Genomic DNA, 22972 nt, shown 5'->3' with positions numbered 1-22972 from the left:
TATGAAAAGGCTAAATAATTTGCCCATTCAAATGACCTGTGTTTGTACCACTACTTACGATCCAAATTCCTTCTAATATTTTACAATAGAGAACATGAATTTACCATACTCCCTGGGAATGTGAGAGTAAAGAATTTTCAACCTGAAAAAAAATGATAGACAAAAGAAAATTGGTCCACTGGTTTTTGAACTACAGAACAACTCAAAAATAACAATTTTGCCCTATATTTCCTAGGGAGTCCCTTATTTACCAATTTTACCTTATTTAACCCATTTTACTGACCAGATTTTTATTTTATGGTAATTTTACAACAGTACTCCCTGGAGACATGATGGTAAAGATGCTTGGTAATATTGTTAATTTTCTGGCTTAAAAAGAAAAAAGTTTGGCAAAAGGCAAGAAAATTTTGTGCACTAATGGGATACTTGTGCTTTTTGCCACAAGAGAAATAAAGGTCAGCGTAGTTTGGCAAAACAAAGTGCTTCTTTTAGGATAATGAAACATACAAAGCCTTCATCAGGGCAAAACTATTATGTTTTTACTTTCTATGTTTTTTTTTAGGTTAAAAGAATTTGCAGAAAAGATTAATAAATATGGACAAACCCCTCCAGCTTTCATTTCTGCTTTTAAAAGTCCAATAAAGCAGGCAGCTGTTGGCCCATCTCACATGGCTTTTTTGCTTGAAGATGGCAGAGTTTGCAGGATATCATTTTTCATTTTGGCTGATCGTATGGATTCTAGTAAAGGAGATGGAGGAAAAGGGTATGTTTCAAACATTGAAACAAATTTATTTATTTCATATGTATTCATTTCAGCACTGAAAACCAATAGGGTCATACATAAATTTCACATATATAGTTCCTGGTCATTGTTTTTTTTCCATAATCTCTGTTTTTAATTTGACTTCTTATATAATCCACTGCTGTCTCTCAATCTATGTTTTTCTATTAGATAGATTGGTAAAATTGGATATAAATTTTTAGAATTACACATGAAATACAAACCAAACATGAAAATGTTTGTATAAAAAAAATACTATCCAGATCTGTATTTCTTATGTACTTACAAACATTAAGTTTAGCAAGCTTCAACTTAGTAAATTCAATGCAAGGATTTTTTTTATGTCTTAATATTTGATGTTTAAAGTTACATAAAAAAATTATCAGGAAAACAAAATGAATCATTGATTCCTTTGCATTCTGTCATGTTACTACTAATTGCAATATAAGATGATAATAAAAATAAGATACTTATTTCGAAAAAAAAATCATCACAAGTTCCAAAGGACCAAATTTGAATTTTGGAGACATAACAAACTCTACAAAAAAAAAACAAAAAAACAAAACAAGAAAACTGAAAAACTGGTCAACAATGCCAAAATAGCAATATTAGCATGAGAATTCATTTACTAGTCAAAGTAATTAAACCACAAAGTGCTAGAGCTAGTTAAAAAGGTAAAGATTAGTAAAACTTAAAAAAATTAGATATTATATACGTTAAAAAAAGTTTTTAAAGAGATACATTAAAGAGGGTGGAAAAAAAAACAGGGAACATTACAAAAGTTTGGCAGCACTAGTAACAAAGGATAATAGAGGAAAACTAGCAAGGTTTTTTTTTGTAATGAAGGTGACAAAAAAAAATTCATATCTGGAGGTAAAGCAAAAAATGAGGGATAAGATAGGAAAAGGAGCAAAACAGACCAACGTGGGTGGAATCTGCATGGGGAATATGTTATATTTGCTAGATTTTGCTATATCATGTTTTGGAAAACAGAGGTGCAACACAAATCTACTGCACCCAAGTATTTCCGATCTAGCCTTTTTTCAGAAGAAGAGAGTAAGGAACCTTAGCTTCTTAGAAAATTACTTGCAGGGCTCCTTTTTGGATAGATTTAATTTTTTCCAATTCATCCCTAGATATGGCAGTGTGCCAAACTGGACAGGTTTCTTATGTGACAAGGTATGCTGTATGCAAACTGGACAGGGTTTGCTTTTTTTTTTTGCAAAACGGAGGCACAACATAACTCCTGCACTCAAATGCATCCAATCTGGCCTTATTTTAGAAGAAGAGAGTAAAGAACCTTAGCTTCTTCGAAATATACTTTCAGGACTATTTTTTTGGATGGATTCCATTTTTTTTTTATTCTTCCCTAGATATGCCAGGGTGCCAAACTGGGCAAGCATATTCAAGATGCAGATGGATAAAGGAAGTATAAGTCCTTAAAGAATAGGAAGGGGGATGCTAAATTTACTTAGGAGCTTGAGCAGGGAAATTGACTTTTTGGCTCTATGGATAATATCTTTAATATTGATATTTCACTTTAAATTAAGATAAATATTATTACAATTCTGCACTGTTACAAGTACAATTTTGATTGAAAAAAAACCCGCTATTTTAAATGGCAGAAAAAACAGACATTCTAGATTAGGTAGGGAAAAGCCCAAGAGGGTCAGATGATCAGAAGAGGTCAGATGATCCATCTGATCAGATGGATCAGAAAATCCCATTGAGTTTTTTCCTTTTAATTTTTTTTCAACCATGGTTTCTGTTCAATGCCAAAAATTATCTATTTTTAAACAAAGTTGTTAGAAGCCATATAGTTGCTAAAGAAAAACCAAGATTCTTAAAAAAAAATCCATCCTAACTAGGTATATTAACCTAACTAGGTTTTGGCCTATTAATGTAGGTAAAATAAACCTAGCTAGGTTTATTAATGCTACCTGATAATAACAGGTTTAATAAGAGAAATTATAGATTGCTATCTTGGAACACCTTTTTATCTTTATTCTGATTTGGACAATCCTAAATATTTCTAGTAGCGTTTCTAAAAATTCAGGCAACAAGAATGACTCTTTGAAAGACTGAAAGATTCTTTGAAAGAAACTACCAAGGTAAAGAGTAAGTTGTCACCTCTGTGAGTGCTCATATATTTTGTAAGAAACTGGGCACAACACTGAAAACCAGACAATTGTTGAAAAGTTTTTTTTTTGTTTTTTTTTTTCAAACAATAAATAAAGATTAAATATATCCACATGTAAAAATAAATTTAAAAAAATACTAGATTAATTACAAAAAAAATGCTGTAGGCTGCCAGGAGGCAAATGTTTATTTCATTTGTGTTTTGTCCGTAATGGAAGTTTTTTTTTTTCATTTCTTTTCAATCAACCAATAAAAAAAAAAATAAAGACAGAGAAAAAACCAACAAATTACAATGAGCGCACAAGTGATTAATGATTGAAATGAAATAATTAATGATTGATTGAAGCGAAGAAACAGTAGCTGCTGCAACTACAACCTTATTCAAAAAAAAATTGGGACAGTAGACTGCACAAATATAAGTTGGATTCCCAGTAGAATGATCAATGTAGTGACAATTGTTATTTTCCTGCGTGTTTCACCAGTTATCACCAAAGAGCTGAAAAGGTTCACTAAGTACTTAATTTCTCTTGAAGTACATGTTCAGGAGATATGCATGTGTAAAAGTCAAGTCGGTTAAATTATAAGTTTGGTAAAAAGATAGAAGAAAAATTTATTGTTGTCATTCAAACGTTTTTATGTCAGACTTACGATACGAAATCTTAAAAGCTATGCAAATATGAGTGAGATTCCCCATATGGCTTAACAAACAACTCAGTTTTGATAAAGCATAAAATTCGTTAATAAGCATCATAATGTGATGTCAGAGAAAATCTGAATTTTTTTTTAGAGACAAGAAGGCCTCCTTCCCCTGTATAAATTTGTGTTTGCATATGCATAACAGCGTGTTGTGTTAATGTTGCTTCTCAATCATTGGGACATGTGTTGATCATCAACATGGAGTCATCACCAACAGTAAGGTCCTTCCAACATGTATGTACCAATCACTCCAAAGTGCAAATTACAATAATATATACTGGACAATTAGGCAAAACTAATATGCTTGACTAAAATTTGAAAAAAAGGAAGAAAATGACACTGCTAAACTCTTATACCTGTTTCTAATTTGGAATTACTTTTTATACTTATTTTCTCAATATTTACCCATTTTTAATTTGTACTTAGTTCTTATTCATGATTTACTTAACACTTACGATATAATGGTACAAAAACAGGTATTTAAGATTTTCCACATATTCAAATAACTGCTTAGTATAATTGTACTCTCCTTTTTTGTAGTGGGAAAGGTCCAAGTGGCAGCTCAGGAACAACGGCTAGCAGGAATTTGTCAAGATCCAGAGTCAGTGCCAGAATGAGGACTGGTGGTCGACCCCCTCCTCGAGGAACCTCTTCATTTGGAACAAGTGGTGTTATCATGGGAAGTTCTCGGCCTGTTTATGTACCAGATGAGTTGGTTACACAGGTGTGTGCTTAAATCAAATAATGCTATTAATGCTCACTTATTTGTTTCAGGATGTGAACTAGTATGAAATCTAACAGCCAACAACAGTAGAGGTAATATACAGTAGTTAAAAGTCCTATACTCTCCACTACCACGATGGAAAACCGTGTAGCAACTGTAACTATGGCTCTGATGGCTGACGGTTTGGGCAACTTCCTAAATTACGCGCTATGAAATCTGTCAAGTTTTGAGAAACATTTCACTACTGTATTTACCTCTCCTGTGCAGCCAACTAACAATCACATCACCTGTGCAGTCTAACTGAGCAGGAGGATCTCTGTGCACATGCACTGTCAGGAATAGCTCTGTAATTAGTGGCAGATTTAGAGATTTGTAGACATTCAGCCAAACTGATTAGATTGATGTCAAGGTTCTAATGCTTAGTAGAGTAAATAATTGCCTCTCAGAGAGTACTTTCTTTAATATCTAATCAAAAATTTAATTGAATAGTTTTGGGCACCAAGTCATGGCTAATTGTAGAGAAAGCCAAGAGAGATAGTCCAATTGAGCAATAGGTAATTCTGGCATTAAACCCCTTTTCATTATTTTAAATTATAAACTAAAGGGTTAAAGCTGTACAAGTCGATTTAACTAAAATGGAAATTGAATAATTTAAGGTTAGAGTTATGTAAAAATTGTGTTAACTTGACTTGATGATGATTTAATGTATTAACTTATTTTTAAGTTTCTTGTAACCTTAACCTTATATTCTGTGACCCTAGAGGGTAAAAAATTCTGGATTGCCCTATTCATAGTCAACCGTGGAGTTCCATTTTACATTATCGATTTTCAATGTTTTTTGTATTATTCTATTATTTCTATTGTTGTTTATTCTGTTATTCTGCTCTATTCAGAATTTTGCTTCTAAAGATATGTTGAGTTCTCAATTGTTGTTGTCAACATAGTTTTCTAAAAAAATTGGTTTTTAAAAAGGGCATATTTATTTATTTTGTTTATTTGATTTGGGACCTGAAACTTTGAGGAGAGGGCTTATGTTTTGATTTTTCCCTTTTCTTAACTGGGCGGAATTTTTGATGTAATTGGGTGGAATTTTCTTTTTTTGATGGAATTTGTTGGAACCTGAATTGTATTTTTATTATTTTTCATTGGGATTTGAAAATTTGAGGAGGGGGCTTATGTTTTGTTTTTTTTTCCTTTTTTTTACCTGGGTGGAATTTTGATGTCAGTGGGCGGAATTTTCATTTTTTTTATGGAATATTTTTGGAACCTGAAAGGGCATATTTTATAAAAAAAAAAAAATTCTGTAGAATCGGAATCTCAAACTTTGAAGAAAGGGCTTATGTTTTGATTTTCCCACTTTCTTACGTGGTTGGAATTTTTATGGCACTGAGTGGAAGTTTCGTTTTTTGATGGAATTTGTTGGAACCTGATTGACCTAACAAACCAGCTTGATTGTTCTTAATTGTTTTTCATCCGTTTAGGCTCAAGTTGTACTGCAAGGCAAAAGTCGCAATGTAATTATTCGTGAACTGCAGCGAACCAACTTGGATGTCAACCTGGCAGTGAATAATTTGCTGTCACGAGATGATGAAGACAACGAACCGGATGACGATTCCCAAGAGTCTTATGTCCCTGAAGATCTAATATCGCTTTTAGACCCTGGTGGCACTGGAGGATTTCATGCTGATAATGGAGGAAATGGGGCGGGACCAAGCGTTATCATTGATGCTGATGCAATGTTCTCTGAAGACATGTTTGGGTAACTAGGGATATTTTATTTTTTGTTTCACCTATTGTATCTTTATATTTTGTCTCATTTAAACTAAAAGATTTGTTTTATTTAAATTAAAAATGTTTTGGCCACTCCTTCATGATAAGAGAAACAAGATTTTGAGGATGAAAACCTTCTGACCACAGTTTATATGGGCTAGTGTCATAAAATGAACTAGGGATGCGCCAGAATTGCTCTCCTCATAACCTTGGAAAAACAGAGGACAAGCAATTATGTTTGATGTCACGACTGGTGACTCTATGACCAATTGACATCATGGCGTCATAAAGGTAAAAAAAGGTAAAAGTTGCGGCACTAGACCCTTAAGGTCAGAACCGGCGGTGCTGATATCCGTCTCAAGGCGCTTCAGCCAGGAAGTGCAATGGGGGGATGAGGGCCAGCCATCCTGAGCTTTTGCACACCCTTCCTGTTTACCTTCCCCAGATTTCACCAGGTACTCATTTAGAGCTGGGTCGACTCTGGCTCAGCTTACAGAGTCACACCACTGACCCCATCCCAAACCAAATAATTGGGTACACTAGGATTCGAACCCTCGCCCTCTCGGACAAAGGATCCTAAATCCAGCGCACCAATCCACTTGTACATCGTAGCAATCATAGCTTTATGACCAAAAGAATAGAGAGAAATATAGAGCTTTCATTTCGTGTAACGGTGGCTGAGCTCTCGGAGTCACACCAATGACTCCCACCCCAAGTCAAAGAGTTTGCTATACTTTTTTATTTGTTCTGCTAATCTTTTATATCCTATCTGATTCAAATTAAAATTAAATGTTACTGAAATATCAAAATTCGAAATGTCCAATAAAAAAAATATTAATATGGAAATGAAATTAAATAAAACAAAGGGGAAGCAAATTGATGGAACGTTAGGTACTGTGACCTTTTTTTACTGCTTAGTGTAAGGTCATTCAAGGTCATCGACCATTTTAACTATGTTACTATGTATTTTATGCAACTAGATACTGTTTTACAGTGTTGTTTAAACTAAATTGCCAGACTAAACAATTTAGATACAGTTATGTCTGTCGAGAAAATTGCGAGCCGAGAATAATGAAAGATAGGACTCAAATTTAATGCCGGAAAGGTAACCGTGGTGATGTTCAACTGGGGCCTAGTTTCTAAAAGGTTTTAAAGTGATCTTGATTTACTTTCAATTGCTACTAAGCCAGCAGTAAACTATCTAGACCTTCCAAATTGTGAGTCTCTTAAAGCGACTAGAAAGCTCCTTATCGCTTAAATCCAACGCAAGACCTTCACTGCCTACTGCAGCCAATAAGATACGTTTTAGTTGATACACCTAGTATCAACACCGTTTTAGTTGACTACACCAAACTTGCATGCTTTCGAATTTACTAATTTTACTAATAATTTACTGTATATTGCACCTTTTTCGCGTTCTTTTTTGATATTGGAAAGAAAACCACTCTAGCTAATTTACTGCAGGTGTGTAAGGTAACTTGCCTCTCACGTTTGGCAAGTATTCTTGGTCACTAGAAGTAATTCTTAGGCCACTAAATGGTACGGGGTTATACGTTCCAATGTTGCCATCACAAATGTGTTGAATCGTTTAATGTGAAGCAACTGAATGATTAGACAGTCACGATGTTCCATTAATTTTTTTTTTTTTTGTAAATTGCTTTTCTTGTATTACGTTGTGAGTTTAGTTTTCTTTTGCTGTCATTTTTCTTCCTTCTTTTTGATGTAAAACTCTGTGTCAATCTGTTTGCGATGGGACATAAATTAATTCTGTGATATTACGAATATCGAGTGAATATCGTTCGAAATATCGAATTAATTGAATAATCGAGCCAAATATCGAATTACGAATATCGAGCGAATATCTTTCGAAATTTCGAATTAATCGAATAATCGAGCCAAATATCGAATTACGAATATCGAGGGGATATCGTTCGAAATTTCGAATTAATCGAAAAATCGAACCAAATATCGAATTACAAATATCGAGCGGGGAAAAGGTTGTAAAAGGCATCCTTCATTGGGCGGTCAGGTTTCGAGTGCGTCTGAACCTCTATAAGTTATGCATTTTATTCCAAGATTTTGCGTGAAAACCCTTTGTTTTATCAGAATCCAATTGAAAATATTTAGATTATATTGACTTTTTAGCCTTTTTTTCGCTTTCAAATGAAATAGGATTCTGAATTGTTCTTGCTAAAACGAAGTTATCAGGTTTCAAAAAAGTTAACATCGAGACACTTTTGCCCTATTAATATTCTGCTAGAAAGTAGTTAAAAGTGTCAAATAAGGCGTATCAAAGCCAAATTACAAACCTCTTTTGCGCGACAAAATTAATCGATCATCTGAAAAAAAGTAGATCTGTTTGAAAATGACTTCTTAAATTGCATTAATTCTGGTTTAGTTTTCAGTGCGGAATTCGAATATGCCTTTGTCACATATAAGGCTTTTGTCCTAGTAAGTCATAGTAACCTTTTGGGGCTTTTTAACTGTTGTTGTATAATAACGGCCATGGTGTTACAGTCGAAGTCGCTGGTATTCATACATTAGCATATTTTAAATCCGGGATGGCGTGAAAAAAGTTTTCCGAGACACGTACTTGAAAAAAAAAAAAAAAATTTTTTTGACACTCTATCAAGGTCACATTATTTTCCCAGACACAGAAAATCTGTCTCAGAAATAAATTTTAAATAAAATCAGAAAATCTTTTCCGTGTCTGTTTTACTTTTAATGTTGATTAAATAAGAAAGTTAAATAGGAATTTTCTAATTCATAGATAAACGTTCATTTAGATATATTAAAATGTTCACCAAAAGCATTCATTTGTATTAGAATCGTATCTTAGTTCTGCCCTAGGATGGATGATAGACTATCTATCAACAAGGGAAATGACATCATTTTAATATTTCCATCCCAATTTAAAGAAGGAAAGAAGAATGAATGTTAAAAAAAAATAATTACAGCCAAGCCTTGCCTTATCGGTTTATTAAGGGTTAAAAGGATTTTAGACGTTAAGAAGCAAACACCTAAAATGAATGATTTTTTTTGTCTTTAACGCAAAAGACGACTAGAAGAAACATTGCCTTTATTTTATTGGTAGACATGAGATAGGAGAGCACGCCCTCATTTCCTTCCATACTAATAGCCATTCCAAACGTATAACCGGGTATTGGTTCAATACTAAGACGAATAAGAAAATAGGATCACGCTCTACTTTAACGTTATTTTCGCTATTCGTGCTATTGCTTAAAAGAATGAAGGATCCTTATTACTATTATTCGCAAATTAAGCCAAGCGACTGCACCAAAAAGGCGCCAAAAAATGGAGCTTTATGTGGCTATAGTAGATCTATTTTGCTGGCCTTTGGCGTTTAGTTCTAACGAAATGTTCTTTTTTTCTCCCTTGTTTAGGTACACATCTTCTTTCAGAAATCGGAGCGCCAGACCGAGGACTGATCGTGATGCTTCAAGTGGAAGTGAACGAGAAAATAGTAACATGCTACGGTGGAGGGATCGTCAGTATTTTGGTCCTCGACGTTGGCTCGAGTCTGCACTTCGTGACTCAGGATGGTTGGATAGAGAACCAAGTGCTGTTAAACAATCTGAATCGAAAATTAGTGTAAAAAAGGCAGAACCGAGCAATGTTTCCCCACTTTGGTGGTCTGATGAGGTGGAATTTTGGCCAGAGAGGGGGTACCCACATCCAGTTAAATTTACTCAAATTGCTGCTATGCATTCAGAGCTTATTGCAATAAGCTCATCAGGTCATATATATCAGTGGCGGTGGTCGGAACCAGAACCATTCAGACATCCAGAAAATCCCATCTTACATCATCCAAGAACGGCTCTGTTGTGTCTAACTAACGAAAAAATTATATTAATCTCCTCGTCTCAAATAAGAGTCACTGTTGTTGCTGAGTCTGGTCGTATTGCAACTTGGCTTGATGATAGTGTTGTCCACGCAACAGGCACTCATCGCCTTGAGCATTCAGCAACCTTTTTTTCTGAGCTTTCTGGATTGCGGGTATCGCAGATCCACACATCGTCCTTGTTTACTGTAGCAAAACTTGAGAATGACGAACTATATTGGTGGGGTGTTCTTCCGTTCAATCAGAGAAATCGTCTGTGGGAACGTTACAAGACAAAAACTAAAAAGCTAGGAAGTCATAACGGAGGAGAAATTACAACCAATTCCATGGTCTGTATGCGAAATGGGCCACTATATCATGCAGGTGCAATTGGATTCTGTATTGTGAATGGCGTTCCTAAAGTGGGTCAGCTTCTTGGCTCGGTCTGGAACATGTCTGAAACCTGCCGAGTAAAAGTAATTACACCGCCTATTCCTCCTCCTTTAATTCCAGCGCCTGTTCATGACAAGAAAAGTAGTAGCACTGAAAGAGCCCCTTCTGATAAAACTGATATGCCCCCTCCCCCAAGTCCAGCTAGCAGTACTTGTAGTGAAGCCAGTTTTGCTGGATCGTATAAGAGAAAGAAAAGTCAAGTGCAGAAAGAATTGGATATAAACGAAGAAGAAAGTTGGCACATTAAAGATGTGGTTTTTGTTGAAGATGTGAAAAATTTGCCCGTTGGTAAAGTAGTTAAGATTGATGGTCAATATGCTGCTGTCAAATTTGCTGGAAAGGATCAGAAAGAAACTGAAGACCCAATGTCGTTGTTACTTGAATGCAGACTGATGAGGAAGGATGACCTCCAGGTTGTGAAGCCTGGGGGACAGTCTCGTATCCCTGATTGTTTTGTCAAGTCTCCACGTCGAATAAGTACTAGTGATCGGGGACAAATTATTGCCTTGACTGTTGATTCTCAATGGGTCCACACAATCGTCAGAAATAAGAATCGCTTTTCATACAATGTTTTAGACTTGAGCACTGGAAAAGTGGAACAGGAAAATGTTCTGCCAACAGATGTTTCTGCCTTTTCTGGATTAGATCTTAAAAATATATCCCTGCACATATGGGCAGAAGAAAACCTTCCCCTGATACTTGATGGCAACGGCACTATATTCCCAATCACTAGAGACAATACAGAGTCTTTAAGAGAACCTTCGCTTTTGGACCTTCCCCCCATTAGATGTTTTGCCTTCGGCAGTCAAAGTCTGCATGGAACTGGTAATGGAGCGGCCAAAACTCATGCTGCTTTATCGTTGTTCGTCTTTCAGTCTCTGTCGCTAATCCCGAAGATATTAACCTGTGATATCGATGGAGTTAACTCGGTGCTTCAGTCAATTGAGCAAGATCAAAGTAAGTCTCCTTTTTCTTTTTTGTAATTTATTTAAGCGCATGATCACAGAATTTCTGTATGGTTGTCCACGGTTTTTGACTTTAGTCTTTATGTCCTCCTTCACTTTGTCCTCTTCTTAAGTGTGAACTTGAAAGTGTACTTAATTTTAACTGTAGCCCCGTGAAATGGAATCTAAAAAAAGTTTTTCGACCAAGACTGGATAAACGAGAATCATGATTTGGGTGAAGACTGTAAAACGATAGTTAAGATATGGTTGCTAAGCCAAAGTTTTGGCTAAAAATCAATATTGGCTCGATTAATGCATAAAATTGATAAGATTATCTTGCCAAGATTGGCTAGATAAGAAAAAAAAAAGACAGACTGAATAAAATGAGAAGTAAAATTTGGGTGCTTAGCCAGAGACTTGGCTAAAGCCAACACTGGCTAGATTCATCGATATGACAAGATTTAAATAGCGACGAAGACCACACTGTCTTTCCATATCAAACAAACACAACTTAGAAACAATAGGGAAAGTTTATCAAGACGGTGGAATTCAATTCAGTGAATATTTCAGTCTATGTCCAAGGGCCGTCTTCAGCACAACACCAAAAAGGAAAAAAATGTATGTGTAAAAACTTATATTAAAATGCGAATATTAAAGCTAAAAATGTTTTTAAAAACTTTTTAAAACAGCCCTAACATCCTTACGTCAACGAAGTTCAACCAGGAGTCCTGTTTTTTCGTGTGTGTTGTGTTTGTTTGATATGATTAGATTGGCTAAAAGCCAAACATTATTTAGCCAAGATTGGTTAAAAGCTAAAGACTGGAAAACGAAAATTAAGATTTGGGTATCAAGGATTCTAAGGCAGTAATCGTGCGTTTAGTCTTTGTGTCCTCGTTCACTTTATGGAAAGAGTCTGGGACCCTAAGGCAAGTTTTTCCTAAGTTTTCAGGTTATTTGGGAACACGACTCCCGTGTCCATTGTTAAGTGTGACACCACAATATTCCTCTACTCATTCATTGACGAAAAAAAAAACATACCAACGCTAATCTGTCATAAGGGGAAACAACTGACCTTGGCTGCAAGTTTCCTCTTTTAGGGTACTTTGAGGCCAACGAAATTTAAAATTTTGGCCCCCAATGTGGCATCTAAAGGGTTGAGAATCTGGTTCTTCCAAATTTTTTTTTCGAAAATACTCAGTTAAACATAATAAGGCAAGCTTTTGAACTCAGTGAACACAAACTTTAAAAGCCAAAAGCTTGATCAAAGCGAGTTGTTAAAGCTTTACCTTTATATTAGTTTCATTGAGTATCTAGGAAAGAGGAAGTAGGTACAATAGATTTTCAAGCTCTAAGTTGATTTTTACCAATTTTCTTTATTTTTTTACGTTTATTATATTTTTTTTATAATGTTTAAATTATGTATAGGACTTAGATAAGATATAAAAATCACTATCACAAGCTCCGAAGATAAGATAACTCCGAAGTACGTCCTCGGACTTCGGAGTCAAAATATCATAAAGAAAACACGAAAAGTAGAAAGAATGCCATAACGACAACAAAAAAGGAAAAATCAGAATGTATGATCATTCGTAAGTCAATAATTTAGCTGTAAAATGTCAATTAAAAAGATAAAATATTAATTGATTTTACCAATTTTCATATTTTTTTTTAGTTTATTATTTTTTTTAATATATTTAAATAATGTATAGGACTTAGATAAGGTATTTATTTAGAAAAATCACTATCACAAGCCCCGAAGGACAGTATTCGGACTTCGGAGTAAAAAATATCACAAAAAACACGAAAACTGGCAAAGAATGCCATAGCGACAACAAAAAAGAAAAAATCAGAATGTATGACAATTCGTAAGTCAATAATTTAGCTGTAAAATGTCAATTACAAAGTTACAAAGATAAAAAACTGTCAAACTAACGAAAAAATATTAATGAATAAAATATATGTAAAAACAAAAAAAAAACAAAAGTGACACTAAAAAAAGAGAGGGGGCCAAAAACAAAACACAAAAATTAAAAAGGAGAAAAGAAATATATAGATAAGTTAAAAGGGACATTAAGAAAGAGGAGGGAGGGGGCAAAACAAGGCAGCACTACCATTCTCAATCCTATTTCGGAATTTCTCCCATAAATTTCTATATTTATTATGGAACTTGTCAGTTTTATGTGTTCCTTGCTATTTTTCTCATTTCATAACACTTTCTCTATATAATAAAAGTTATATAAATAATGAATTTTAAGGTGGTGATTTTCTAAATATTTTCCTCAGTAAAGTTGATGTTTGAACATTTTCAATAAACAAACTTCTCACCCTTTGGGCTGAGTGGGTCGTTTCTCCCCTAGAAGAACATTTTCCTACCATTCGACCATTTTCTTTGTGTCGAACTGTGGATACAAAAGAGAAAAAAGAAATTACTCGATCGGGCCACTTACTGGAGATTAGGAGGTGTGGGTTGAAACTGAAGTGTAAATAAAGCTGCTGTGTAGCCCTCTCCTCTTCTATATTGAACGATGCTTGGCTCTTACCCCAAGCAAGTTTGGAAATAGTAAAAATATTTAAGTTTCTTTATTTTTATAAGTCGTACTCCCTACCATTCGACCATTTGCTTTGTATCGAAGTGTAGATATAAAAGAGAAAAAAGAAATTTCTCGAACGAGCCACTTTCCGGAGATTAGGAGGTGTAGGTTTAAACTGAAGTGTAAATAAGGCAGCTGTGTAGCCTTGCCCTGCTCAATATCGAACGATGCTTGGCTCTTGCCCCAAGCAAGTTTGGAAATAGTAAAAATATTTAAGTTTCTTCATTTTTATTTTTATTCATTTTAAGTCGTACTCCCACTATTTAAGAGTGACGGAGTCGTCAGTGTACAGAATTTTCAGTTTTTATATCAGAGTTCTAGTTTTGATCCGAAACATTTTAGAATAATTTTTCCAAAAATTTAGAATTCTTCCTGGTTCAGAATTTTTTTTTATTTGTTTCTAAACTAGGGCTCCACACTAATTAAAAGCTATGGAAATCTTTGATGAGCTGTTTACATAATAAGTTGATTTCAATTATGAAATAGTAAATACGGCAAAAGTTCATTTTCATAAAAACTGGCAGTTCTAAAACATTTTAGTTTTCTTACGATCAAGACTTGTAATATTTCGGTAAAAATATATGCCGTTTAGACATGTATATAATTTTTGAAATTCTTAATTTATCAAATAAATATAAGTTATTTGAAGAAAAATAAATATAAAAAAAGGTAAAGGATTCGGCACTAGACCCTTAAAGTCCAAACCGGCGGTGCTGTTCTCTGTTTCAAAGCCCTTCAGCCAGGAAGTGCAATGAGGGGTTGGGGTCCAGCCATCCTGTGGTTACCTTCCTCACACACCCTTCCTGCTTACCTTCCTCAGATTTCTCCAGGCACGCATTTAGAGCTGGGTAAACTCTGACTGATCTTACAGTCACGTCACTGACCCCTGTCCCAAACCAAATATCCGGCCACACCAGGAATCGAACCCTAGCCCTTCGGACAAAGGAGTCTAAATCTAGCGCGCCAACCACTCGACTAGAAAGAAAAATATACTGTAAATATATTATTTACTATATATATTTATATGTTATATTTTATCTATATTATAAAATGTGTTTTTATAAATATAATTGTTTTAGGGATGGTGCAATCAGTTCTAAATGAGAGGTGTGATGGAGGAAGAAATATTATCCACGCCTGTGTATCTTTGTGTAGTCCTTTGTCAAATAAAGATATGGATGTTGATAATCCTGGCTCTACGCCAAGCTCTCCTGCAATTGGGACTGGTGATAGCTTGGAAACGCTTGGGTCCAGAGGATTTAGTCTCAGGGAAATGATGAGACGCGCGGCGAGTAGCTCAAACAGGTCACCAGGTATGTACACTTATTTTAATATTTATTTTATTGTTATTATTATTCCACTTCACTCGTCATTTTTGTACAGTCTAGTCAATTATTAAATAAAAATTGTTAATTAATTAATACATTAGTTAATTTTTGCTTATTGTGTCAATTACAGTTAGCTTCAAATGCGTGTTCTTGTTGGGAATTGCTATATTTTGGTTTTAGTCAATTGCATATACCATACGGCCTTTGTTATTTCGTGATAACTACTTAAGAAAATCATAAAAGCTATCATAAACTAGGCGGTATTGGTGAAATGGAACAAATAATTAAAATGATTTGTGTTAAAACGAATATGGACATTTTTCTAATTTTTAGTTTGAATTTGAAATTCGACGTTTCCTTCAAGAGGGAAAATTGAACCATACATTTGTTTTTAAATGTGACAAAGAGCATTTATTTTTTTTTTGTCATTGAAACATCTAGAAATAGTGTGTTTTTTGGGAAAAACATTTACTTTTACTGTAATATTTGATTTCAACGTTATTGAATTGCTTATTTTACATAAATTTAGTGTTATTCTGTTAGTCCAGTTATGCTACGGTAGATTAAGGGCAATTCCCCCCCCCCTTCTATATTTATCTCAAGACTCACTGAAAGTTTGAAAATCTCAGCATAAAAAGCATTTCGTTTTGTAGCATTCGACATTATTTGAAACATGATGACGGAACCATGAAAAATTAATTGATATTATTGGTACAATAAAGGTACTGTAAATTAGGGGCTAAATCCTCCCCCTCCCTTACCCGTTCGATATTTATCTGAGGGGTCATTAAAGGCTAGAATATCTGAGCATAAAAACGTATTTTTCAAGTAGTAGGCTCATGAAATATGATGATTGAAACTTGAAGATTTAATTGATGCTTTATTAGTCCATCAAAGCTACGGTAAATCAATGGTTAAATTCACCCGCTTCCCTATTCTATGTTTATCTAAAGGCGCACAGACAGTTTCAAAACTTTAGGATAAAAAGTAAATTTTTAAGTTTAAGGCACCAATTTTTACTGTATGCAACTCTCTTTTTTAGAATTAGACAGAAAAGAACAAGGGTTTTTTCAGCTGAAAGTAATAAGAAACATTAAAACTTAAAACGAACAAAAGTTATTACGTATACGAAGGGGGTTGCCCCCTCCTCAACACCTAGCTCTTTACGCTAAAGTTTCTTAGTACTTTTAAAAATGCTTCTTATTGTCCTTATGTTTTAGGAGTTGTTCTTAAAGAGTTGGGACAAAATTCAAACTTTAGCGTAAAGAGTGAGGTGTTGAGGATGGACAGTCCCCTTCATATACGTTATAATTTCTGTTAATTTTAAGTTTTAATGCTGCTCCTTACTTTCAGTTGAAAAAAATTGTTTTTTTATTTAATTTCTGATCGTTTTTAAAAAATGCCAGGAAATCTGGCCCCACCTCCACGGAGAAATCTTCCTCCCCACGGAATATCCTATAGACAGTTCAATCCCGGTGAAAATTTACTCAGAACAATTAGTCTTAACAACTCCACGCGTAAAATTGAGACGGAAAAGAGAAAGCTTTTGAAAATAATATATTATTCTTATACAAAGAATTTTGTATAGGAATTCTGACAAATTTCCCCATTGTAGAATATCCCATGACAAGCTCATCCCCTGAAAACTTTCCTCCCTATTGAAAATTTTCCCGTTGAAAGACCCCCAGCAGAAAATTCCCCCTCACCCGAAAATTTATACATACTTCCCAATAGCAAATACTATGCGTAAACAATGGGCAAGTTTTATAACTTACCTTTCCAGTTGAGCTGTGGGGGAGGGGGTCATATTATATCCAAGGGTATAGTTATGGGGCCTCTCAACTATGATGAACAAAATGGCTATCTCAAAATTTTGATCGGACTATCTTGGGGAAAAAGCGGCGGGGAAGGGGTCCTAGTTGCCCTCCAATCTTTTTGGTCGCTTAAAAAGGGCACTAGAACTTTTAGTTTACGTTTGAATGAGTCTTCTCCCGATATTCTAGGACAACTGGGTCGATACAATCACACTTTAAAAAAACGAACAAATAAGCACGCATCCTTGATCTTTCTTCCGTCAAAAAATGGAAAATTCCGCATTTTTGTAGATAGGAGGTTGAAACCTCTGAAATACAGTTCTCTGATATGCTGAATCTGATGGTGTGATTTTCATTAAGATTCTTCGACCTATAGGGGGTTTCCCCCTTTTTTTTCAAAGTCAGTCAAATTTCATCAGGCTCGCAGCCTTGATGTATAACACTAAACTTAATGAAACTTGTATATTTGGAATCAGCATAATGAGTTGATTCTTTTGATATATCTTTCGTTGTCTACATTCAGTTTTGGTTACTGTTGAAACCGAAAATCAGTCAAATTTTTTCAGGCTCGTAGCCTTTGATATGTAACACTAAACTTATTGGAACTTTTATATTTAGAATCAGCATAATCAGTCGATTCTTTTGATATATCTATCGTTATCAACATTTAGTTAGTTACGGTTTCTATTGAGACGTATCGCTCCTAACTTACAGTTCCTTACCACGAGCTATTTGATCAGAGAATATGAGTCAACCCACTCTATTTGTTAAAACTATTTATATTGAACCCCTTTAAGCACCATATTCGCACTTACATGTGCCGGGAATTATTACATTGGGATTATGGGAGGGAAAACTTAGAGTAATAATTTGAAGCTGTTTATTCAATTTTACGGGAATTTTAGTTCTACGACCCTTGATATTTTTAATTTCTTTAGTTTCTTATTTCTATTATTCTAAATTTTGGCGTTACGTCTTATTCTCGTAAATATATTTAGATATGTATTAACTTCCTTTTTTTATATTATTGTATTTGTTATTATTTTAGGGATAGCTGGACGAGAACCTGAAAATCAAGGCGGTGATGAAGAACCAATTCCAACTTTCACCTGGCCACCAGAACCATCACCAGCTTTGGTATCTGGTGATGAGGAGGGAAATGCCAAAAATCCGTCTGGTGCCGCGTCGGTTAGTGAACCTCATAAACGGAGAGCCAATTCGCTGAGTGCTCTGAGGGCAATATTTGATTGTCCAGCTGTTTCTCCGCATATTCGCCAACTTTTGAGCACTAAGTAAGGGTCTTTCGTGCTATTATCTTTATTTTCTTGTAGAAAAAAAAAATCAGTATAAGATTCGATGAAATCTGTCCATGCATAACTACAGAATCATGAAGTATGACAAAGTGCTTTTGGTAAAAACTTAGGACATTATATACCACTAGTTAATCATTTACCTGGTTTTTCTCCCTAAAGTTGTGTCTGATGAGATTGCTGTTAAAGGAATCAACAGATGGGTTTTCAGGGATAGCACCAATCAGGAGACAAGTCTGAGTGGAGGTTCTGCCTTATGTGGCTGTTCTTCAAGTAATCAGTGCGGGGTGATCTGTCCTGTAGCTAGTAGGCAGTGTTTTTCCCGTAGGTGGCTCTAATGTAGTTTAGTAGTGCGGTTCTTTCGTGTAGTAGCGGGGTGTCTGTCCTGTACGACCGCGCCGTGATTATGCGAATCGGCTGTAGTGGCTTGACAAACGGCAGTGCAAATAAAGATAATTCTTCGGAGGGAAGTAAATCAGCATAAAGATAATAATTGTACATTATTTTAACTGGCTCATTGCATCTGTACCCCGATGATGCTTACATATTATTTTCAGACATATCACTAGTAGCCTTTAAATGGATGAGGGTTTACTTCAAATGTCTATCCTCGGGGTAGAAAATGAAGAGCAGCGAGGAAAATATTAACCCTTTGTCATATGGTTCTTTTATCAGAGCCATTATCTCTTTTAGAACAAACTGCCTTGTCGATGGCTTTGCTAAACTGCTCATAAATAACATTTTCTTGAAATTTACCTCCAAGTCCAGTAGGATAGCAAAAATACTGATATGGCTCTAAAAAGGCTCCGCGTATAATGAAAATGCTCCGCATAATGCAATTCCACGTAAAGTGACAATGCTTAGCGTTTTAAAATGTGTGCATAACACTAAAATTCTTGTAGTTGTACTTACAACAGGACTATGATATCTGGCCAAAGCCACATTGGGACTCCATCGCTCTTGACTGGAGTTTATTAAGTTTTGTTTTGGCCGCCAGGCAACTTCTTCCAAGATGTCAGTTGGTGCGGGTTAATAATTTTTTTCTTGCAAGATATTTAATTTTAGATTGAAGTAGTTTTCATTTGCAACAACTTGCCGGTTAAAAAGAATATTAGGGTTTGGAACCAGGACGGCATTACTAATTACGGCATAACGAAACTGTTAGCACTCTTTATTTTAATGATGATTTCCTTTAGATGCCCAAATCTTTGTCTGGACAATGCAAAACAATTTGGGCAATATTGATCTACTGGCAGATGATTCTTATTATTAGAGCCACTATCATGCTTGACACAAACTGCCTAGTTATTGACAAACGGCAGTGCAAATAAAGATAATTCTTCGGAGAGAAGTAAATCATTATAAAGATAATAATTGTACATTATTTTAAACTGGCTCATTGCATCTGTACTGCGATGATGCTTACATACTCTTTCCAGACATCTGACTAACAGCCTTTATATTGATGACGGTTTACTTTAAATGTAAATCACTTTAAATGCACTCAATTGCTCTTGGACAACAAAAGGATAAAGATCCTCCAGAGCCATTGCTGGCGCATAGGGCGTCGAATCGACGTTCCAGTTGCTAAACAACAGTTGCTTGGACAACAGTTTCTTGAAATACGCCTTTTAGATATAGGAAATAAGTACAGAAATTATGGGGCACAAAAAAATTATGTGTATAGTATAAATGTTTCGAATGAAATGAAAATGTTTTGCAAAGAGGTTATATTAATTGCAAAGAGGTTATATTGATGACGGTTTACTTTAAATGTAAATCACTTTAAATGCACTCAATTGCTCTTGGACAACAGTTTCTTGAAACACGCCTTTTAGATAATAGGAAATAAGTACAGAAATTATGGGGCACAAAAAAATTATGTGTATAGTATAAATGTTTCGAATGAAATGAAAATATTTTGCAAAGAGGTTATATTGATTGCAAAGAGGTTATATTGATGACGGTTTACTTTAAATGTAAATCACTTTAAATGCACTCAATTGCTCTTGGACAACAGTTTCTTGAAACACGCCTTTTAGATAATAGGAAATAAGTACAGAAATTATGGGGTACAAAAAAATTATGTGTATAGTATAAATGTTTCGAATGAAATGAAAATGTTTTGCAAAGAGGTTATGGCTGATTTGGCTTTTATACCTCTGAAAGCCAATTTGGATTTTTTTTTTTTTATTATCAGTTGCAACAGACTGTTACTGACTACATTTGTTTTATTTTCAGAGACTCAAGTGGCAATACTCCATTTATGCAGGCAATTGCAGCACGGGCCTATCCTGCAGCTCTGTTGATATTGGATACAGCTGAGCGCATTGCCAATAGCAGTCTATCACCTGAATTGGTGTCAGGAGAGACAAGGAAATCTTCTTTGCAAAATCTGCTTTATCCAGCAGCTAAAGGAAATGGTGATGATTCGCCACTTTATGTATTATGCAGTAATGATACTTGTAGTTTCACTTGGACTGGAGCTGAACATATTAACCAGGTTTCTAATTTTTTTTTTCTTTCCTTTTTTGCTATTTATTTGATTGCCGCATCTGGAATTTTTTTTATCGTCATTTGGGTGAGGATTGGTGTTTATATCATAATTTTGAAAAAAAAAATAAATGTTAAACTGTGTTACCAAAATTTTCAAACATGCTTAGTCGATAAATTCTCAAATCTTCCTTTAAAAATACTCCATAAAGTTAAAAAGGTTGGCTTCCTTTGTTCTACAAACCCCATACATGAGGTAAATGCCATTCAAGCGAGTGTTTGGGGAATTTTTTCTTACTTAGCCTGTCAACCCAGGTTTATTGATCAAATGTATCGGTATATTAATCATTGATTTCAAGGCCAACATATGTTTGTCTATATATTGGGCCGACATTGTGAGAATTAACAAAAAAGATGGGTTGGGTCCTGATCAGTTTTTTATGCAATTATCATCAATCTAAACGATATATGACGATTTATAATTATCGTCAAAAAAGAGCAGCGCACAAAAAACAAATTTTTTACTTTTAATTTACTCTGTTCATCTTTTGTTTTATAATGTCAAGTAACGTGTTAATTTAAAGTGAAAGAATTGCCAAGGGAAGGTCTAAATACATGTTTCTATACTTGTCTGTGTTGGATTTTTGAATGTTGCCCTTGTTCAACTGGTCTATCTGTTTGGCTGCAAAATTAAAGAATAAATAAAATAATTCAAAACCTATCCAAAACCTTTGAAAAAAATAATTTTTCAAAACCTAGCCTCCTCTTCTGAAATGCATTTTTTATCTCAGTTTTCCTCTTAGGGATTTGGCGAGAATTGATGTTTAAAACGTAGTTGGAGGAGACCAAAATTAAATTGTGTAAATGAAAGTTTTGAGCTTTTACACTTTGTGTCTTTTTAATTCTTCTTGTAAAAACTTCAAAAAGCTCAAAAGGTTGGCCTTTTCTGCTCTGGGCCTTTTCTGCTCTGCAAAATCCCGAAACTTCAGAAAGCTCAAAAGGTTAGCCTCTTCTGTTCTACAAATCCTGAAACTTCAGAGAGTTCAAAAGGTTGGCCTCTTCTGCTTTTCAAAATCCCGTTCAAGGAATTGTTTAATGTTTCGGCGAATTTTTTTCTAGCTACTGATTTATTGATAAAGTGTATTAGTGTCTTCATCTAAAGGCCGAAAACGTGTTCATCCGTATTTTGGCTCAAAGTTCTGATGAAAAAAAAGAAAGCAAGTCCAAAAATCACATAGTCAGTGGCTGACCACAAAGTTTTCGAAAAAACAAAGTATTAGATTATACACTAAAGAAAATGTGTTGCCGAAGGAAAGTCTAAATACATGTGTCTGTTAAATTTTTGTTATGAATATTTTTGAATGTTGCTCTTGTGCTGTGTGGCTCACTGCTAGGCACTTGCTTGTACTGGCTCACTGCCAAATTTATAAAAATATTTTAATACTTAAAAAACTAGTTTATTTATGTGATTGGAGTGTTCCAGTCTCCAATGAATCTCAGTAAAGGTATGAAATACCAATATTCGTTATTTTCAGGTATAGGTACGCGCCGCCTTTGAGATGAACCTATGGCATAAATAGAAAGTTGTTTACAAATATCTCCCTTCTAACATTAGTCTTTAGGTCCCTGTCTGAATATTCTTTGCTATGTTATGTTTAACAAAAACAAAAGCTGAATAATCTATATTTTATTGGTGTATTGGCACTCTTCTGATTGTAATTTAAATCTGCTACTACATATCTCCATTCATTCTGACTAAAAATGATAGATACTATTGAGATTCTGTCATAAATCTCTAATGATGAGATTCTGTCAGAATGGAGTGAAACTTTCGAATTTATTAAAAATTCCATTTCTGCGCTGCTGCATCGAAAGAATAAAATCTTAGAAAGCTCTAAGGAAAGACAGTGGTCATCGTTTTAGATTCCTCTAGGATTTTTATGTGACCAGACCGTTAGTAGACGATGGCACGTGATATTGTTTTTTTAAGCTAGTGAAAATACCATTTTGGTACTTTAAAGGTATTCACCAACGTTCATCATAATAAATAAATATGGAGGGCTCGACAGTTTTTCGAGGTGGTACTTT

At 34.7% G+C, this 22972-nt stretch overlaps 1 protein-coding gene and 1 long non-coding RNA gene across 2 annotated transcripts in view; one reads left to right on the top strand and one right to left on the bottom strand.

The window, feature by feature from the left end:
- Positions 1-22972, bottom strand: part of LOC136031757 (uncharacterized) — a 216168-nt gene that overhangs the window by 54942 nt on the left and 138254 nt on the right. The window lies entirely within an intron of this gene.
- Positions 1-22972, top strand: part of LOC136031753 (E3 ubiquitin-protein ligase UBR5-like) — a 76594-nt gene that overhangs the window by 4619 nt on the left and 49003 nt on the right. Inside the window, 7 exon segments of the mRNA XM_065711481.1 lie at positions 563-763; positions 4157-4340; positions 5822-6099; positions 9515-11361; positions 15019-15252; positions 18130-18373; positions 20633-20894. Of these exon segments, the coding sequence (XP_065567553.1) occupies positions 563-763; positions 4157-4340; positions 5822-6099; positions 9515-11361; positions 15019-15252; positions 18130-18373; positions 20633-20894 (3250 nt within the window).

This window comes from Artemia franciscana, chromosome 10, assembly GCF_032884065.1.
Source record: "Artemia franciscana chromosome 10, ASM3288406v1, whole genome shotgun sequence".
NCBI lineage: Eukaryota > Metazoa > Arthropoda > Branchiopoda > Anostraca > Artemiidae > Artemia > Artemia franciscana.
The sequence above is the reverse complement of the archived record's forward strand: the minus strand, read 5'-3'. Positions and strand labels throughout refer to the sequence as shown.